Genomic DNA, 5,429 nt, shown 5'->3' on the forward strand with positions numbered 1-5,429 from the left:
CCACTTAGACAAGGGTTCTTTATCCATTGTGTCAACTAGATAAAACTCTTGGACTTCATCACTCTTTTTGTTCACATTCCGATCCCTTGTCTTTCTCTTCATTATTCTCTCTATTTCTTCAATTTCTTCTTCTTTTTCTATCTCCTCATCCTCTACTTTTTATGCACCCCTTCATCTTGATTCACCTCCTCCTCTTGAATAACCACCCCTTCTCCATTTTGCATCAAACCTTCACTTTGGGGTTTTAAAACCTCTTCAATATCAATTCTAATCTCCACCATGTCCTCCTTGGGGCTCTTTCAGTCAAGGCCTTTTGCAAATACCCCAATTGCCTCTCAATATTTTTCAACATGATTTTGTTTTCCTTGTGACGATCATCACTATCAACTATCCACTTAGTAAAAAACTCCTCCATAGTAGGCTCGCGCGATGTTCTGGGAACCAAGGGGTGGGTTTGGACTCCCCAAGGGGACCAGACCACGACTTAGAGATGTATTCAACAAAAGCAAAAGGTGATAAGACCCGAGTTCCTTAGAAGCCGGCATTGGGAGAGCATTCAACTAAGCTTGGGCGCCGTAAAAGCCTGAGGGCAAATTATTGCATGGACCATGGTCCACACAGCTGTGTGGACCAAAAATAAAAGGTACATTATTTTTGTATTGAAGGTACATTATTTTTGTACTGTAAGTACATTATTTGATAGTATATATCAAATAATGTACCTCCAATACAAAAAAAATGTACCCTAAAATAATATACCTACAGTACAAAAATAATGTACCTTCAGTACAAAATAATGTACTTTTATTTTGCAAATTATTGCATGGACCATGGTCCACACAGCTGTGTGGACTATGGTCCATGCAATAATGATTGAAGCCTGAGAGGTGTAGCGCAATAAATTCGTCCTAGTAAGGAGCCCAAAGCGACTTCGATTTGACCAGACATCTACTCTCTATTGTTATCGACTTCACACAACTCGGACAATGAGGGGCTGATGATGATATATTGGAAATGACCCAAGAATATGGACATGGGGTCCGGGAGCCCATAGCCCCAGACCCAATAAGATGATTCGGGCGGCCTTACAAGATGCCTAGGAACCTAAGAAGGCAACCCGGACTAAAAAGGCGGTCAAGGCCAAGAGAAGCGATCTGGGCCAAGGAGGTCCGGATGAAGAAAGCAACCCGAACTAAGCGATCCGAACCAGGGGACCCGAATGAGGCAACTTGAGTATGGCGGCTGGACCTGGAGCTCAAGTCCTAGTTTTGAAGCCCAACCTTCGCCTTGTTCAATGTGCATGTTCATTAGACAAGAGTTTATACAAAATCCACTTCCAAGAAAGATTCCTATCCATCAATGCATCACTTGTTTCCTAATTGCAATTAAAGGCATTCATGCTTCCTCACAGTCAAACTAATCCAATTCCCTAGAATTCTAGCCACACATTGTTAGGGATGTATAGTTAGTAGGGTGAAAGATGAAAAAATACATGATCAACACAATGCAAAGAAAGTAAATTGGAATTGAACAACAATCACTTATTTCAAAAGTAATCCAAGTAGCCTCCAACAATTGCAAAGTGCATTTCCCAATATCCTAAGCCAAGTTTTGTCCATTTGAAATTCAAAACCCTAGAGAAAATCTATACAAGTGTTGAAGTCTCAAAGTTGGAAAGTACAAAAATGACAAAAGCTTGTTCCTCTAAACTCCTTCAACAAAGCTATTTATACCTTTAGTCTTTGGCGGCGGTACGGACCATGTACGCGCGTACACGCAGTCGTACATAGATCAGCTCAGCCCCGTTCTCCTCGCGTACGCTCATACCTGGCTTGTGATCCATTTTGGACAAGCTCATACGAGACCAGTGCGAGCGTATTGCGTCTCATAATCCTTTTTGTGACTCTTCCTAATGTACGTACGTGCATATTTCTCAACATGATACATTCTGCTTACTCGTGTACAACTAGTGTACGCACGTACAGAGCTCATATTGCACACTACTTGATTTCTTTCTCATTTCAGCTCCTAATTGTCGTTCAGCCAACCAAAAAACGTATTTGGTTAAATAGTTTTTTGGTACAATGTTTTACTCCAAAATGATGAAATCCAAAACATTATTTTGAGCAGCGTTTTAGAATGACGTTTTGAGAAAAAAAAAAGTTCTCCAAAACGCCCATAAATTACCTTGCAACGTGCCTGCTAACGGGTTCTACTAGATCGTGGCATGTCTCATTGCTTGCAATGGGCCTACCAGCAGGTTCCACTAGACTCATGGCAAGTCTAGTTACTTGCAACGGGTTTAACCAGATCGCCCTTTGTTTGCTTGTTTTGCTTTGTTTTTAAAAAAAAAAAAAATCATTACACCTTATTTTAACAAGTATATGTGAGTAGATTTTATCCCTAATAGTTAAAAGTAACTTGGTGAGTTGGGACTTGTATTACATTATATCAAATCCCCAAATCAAAGTCAAAATCCCTAATCTCCTTGCCCTGTTTTCATCTCTCCCGACCCGGACAACGTGTGGAACTGCGGACAGCGGTGGAGCCGTGGAGTGAAGACGTGAGCCATACCGGCGGTGCACTGTGGGCTTCTGAGCTGAGGTAGGTATTCTACTCTTCTACTCTCTTTTCTCTGAGCGTGTAGTCTGTAATTCTTCTACTGTATTTTGGATATTGCAACTCGCGACCTGCGGCTGTGGGTTGCGGCCTCTGGCGGTGTGATTTCAATACTTGCCTGTGTGTATTTCAATTTTGCTGTTTTCATTGTGTTTAGACGAAATTAATGCTGCCATTCAATTTTATTAATCTGCTATATGAAAATTGTTTGTGCTGGTTTGTTGTCATTTGTTTTTGTGTCTCAATATCATTAGTAATTGATAAACTCAGAGGAAAGTCAAGATTTTGGAATCAGAATATGGAACCAAAGATCAAGAAATGGTACTCATATGCAGTTTAGGGTTAAGAAAATGTTGTTCCAAACTTCTAGCTCATATGCCAGGTGTTTGGCTTTTTTATTTATGACTGCTAGAGCTCTGTGAATTCCAGCTCTTGATTGTATAGCTTTCTTAGTCGCTTGTGACTATAGAGCTCTTGGAGTGTATACAGGAAAATATTGTGAAATATTGAGATTGCTGGAAATTGGAAAATACGGTATTCTTTTACCGGAGAAGTCATGCCATTCATTCAATACTTGAGCTAATTGTTAGTTTTTTTATATGTTGTTTGTATTAATTTGTATTAGACTTTAATTTATGATATTATATAGGACAACAAGCAACAATACAATTGAATCTGTTCATGAACATGTTACAACTCTATCAATCTCTTTCAAGTCAACCAATAGAAAGTAACAACTCTGTTACTAAACAAGAAGTCACTCTTGGACATGAGGAGATTATGTTGAAGCCTTGATTGATCTTGGTGACTTGGTATCATTTTAGACATTGTTATGATGTATTGGCTGGTTTTGATTCTAGACATTGTATTGAACTTGTGTTGTAAGATTTTTATATTTTTGGAATTTATGGATTTGTGATTATTGGTTGGTTTTCATGTGAAGCATTGGACTAGTTATGATGCTGACATGTTAGGTAAAATGTATTATTGTTGATTTGTTGTATTATTATTATTATTATTTTTATTTATTTATTTATTTTTAAAATTTATCTATCTTTTTATTTTTTTACTAACACGTAGGCCTTTGAAACAACTTAAAGCCTATAACGTGTAGACCTGAAATAAGCTCAAAGCATATTTTTTTGTTGTCTTTAAAGCCTTTTTAGTTTTTAATGGCTTGCTTATTAAGTTGGACTTTAAAAAGGCTTCATGCCAGACATGGCCTATTGTAGGCTCAGGCCTTAGGTTACCATAACAAGCCCAGGCCTAATTTGTTATGGCCTCGACCGGCCTGGCCAAGTTCCACCACTACCTTATTATGTATAGAATGATTTGCCTAGAAATTGTACCAAGTTGATGAGGAAAATCGGGAAATTTATTTTTAATGTTTCAAGTTGTATTTCATTCCCCAGTGTGCACATCACTTTAGTGTCAAATGCAAAAGTTACTAAAGATGTTTACTCACCAGAAAGGCAAGCATGTGGTTAAATCATTTGCCAACTTCATCAACTGTGTTTTAACAGTTGGGCATTTTTTTTTTGGGTGTGCCTTGCATGGGATGCTTCAACTAGGAAACATATAGAAGAAGAGGTAGAAATAGAGAATGTTTCTTGGAACTGCTACACTACCCTCAGCATCTTCACTTCCGTATCCGTACATTCTGAGACCACCTCTGTCAACTGTCTTTTCATCTCAACCATGCTTCAGCTTTAGGCTAGTTCTACTCTATCACTTTCTTTAATGTTGAATTTCATTTTTATGCCCCATTTGGGACTTTCCAATTGTGAGTCAAGAGCTCAAGTTTGTCTTTTATTTTTCTTTTAATCTCAGCTTTAGAATCAGAAAGGAGCAAACTCTCTCTGTGTCTTGCGACTACTCCTGTTTTGAAGTATGCTACTTCCTTACCACTGTCTACTATATTCTTGCTTGAATTAAGCTGATTGTAGATTTTTAAATTCATATTTAGCCGTACTCTGCTTGAAATCTTATAATGATCATTTTGCTTCATATCTGATGCTTATCTATTACTCTTATTTACATATCTGTTTATCCCTTTTTTGAGATAAGGGATGTCAGTTATCGGCCTCCTGGGACGAAGCTCAACCTCTTGGATAGAGTCAATCTCTCCCTTCCGGAAAGAAGGTGCTATCTGCTTTTGGGTTTACATGAACATTTTTAACTACTTTGAACAATCCATCTTCTTCAATCAAATGGTTAAGCTTGGATCAAAAACCTTACAAGTTGATTGCACTGTTCAATAAACCTTATGTTTCACACTTTCACTTGTACTCCAAACATGCTGTATATCATGTATTTGTTGAACAACCTAACAACATGGGCAGAAACCTGGAAGGTGTCATCCATCCAAAGAAAAGAAATTTGCCAAGGCATTATTGCCTAATTCTGTTTGGAAACAGGCAAAGAATAGAGAGAGTGAACTAGTGAAGCAACTAGCTTCAAGAAGAATATATGTGTATTGGAAAGTTGGATAATTATGCCGAAGGCTACAAGAGTATTTAAAATGGAAATATTAATCGTAATCCTACTAGAAACCATTAAAAAAAATATTTAATTTAGAAACTATGTTAGTATTACTAATAAATATTAATGTTACAGATTCCTTTTATGATCTTGTATTTTTCCATCCTGCTAAATCTTGATAAATTGATCAAAGCCTAGGGGTTGAAACCCCTGCATCACCTAATTCACCACACAGGTAGCAAAAATGAAGGAATGTCCCCCCCCCCCCCCCCCCCCCCCCCCCCCCCCCCCCCCCCCCCCCCCCCCCCCCCCCCCCCCCCCCCCCCCCC

General features: G+C 38.6%; 1 protein-coding gene across 2 annotated transcripts in view; it reads left to right on the forward strand.

Annotated features, from left to right (window-relative positions):
- Window positions 1-2,450: 2,450 nt before the first annotated feature.
- The window catches only part of LOC116021205 (ABC transporter I family member 11, chloroplastic), a 9,811-nt gene continuing 6,832 nt past the window's right edge, over window positions 2,451-5,429 (forward strand). Inside the window, exons 1-4 of one of the 2 annotated variants that reach the window (XM_031261817.1) lie at window positions 2,451-2,604; window positions 4,191-4,332; window positions 4,450-4,507; window positions 4,682-4,761. In XM_031261817.1, coding sequence (XP_031117677.1) covers window positions 4,223-4,332; window positions 4,450-4,507; window positions 4,682-4,761 — 248 coding nt within the window. In that variant the 5' untranslated portion in view covers window positions 2,451-2,604; window positions 4,191-4,222. Of the gene's footprint in view, window positions 2,609-4,190; window positions 4,333-4,449; window positions 4,508-4,681; window positions 4,762-5,429 lie in introns of both variants that reach the window. The other variant, XM_031261818.1, reaches the window with a different exon arrangement.

Source organism: Ipomoea triloba, chromosome 5 (assembly GCF_003576645.1).
Source record: "Ipomoea triloba cultivar NCNSP0323 chromosome 5, ASM357664v1".
NCBI lineage: Eukaryota > Viridiplantae > Streptophyta > Magnoliopsida > Solanales > Convolvulaceae > Ipomoea > Ipomoea triloba.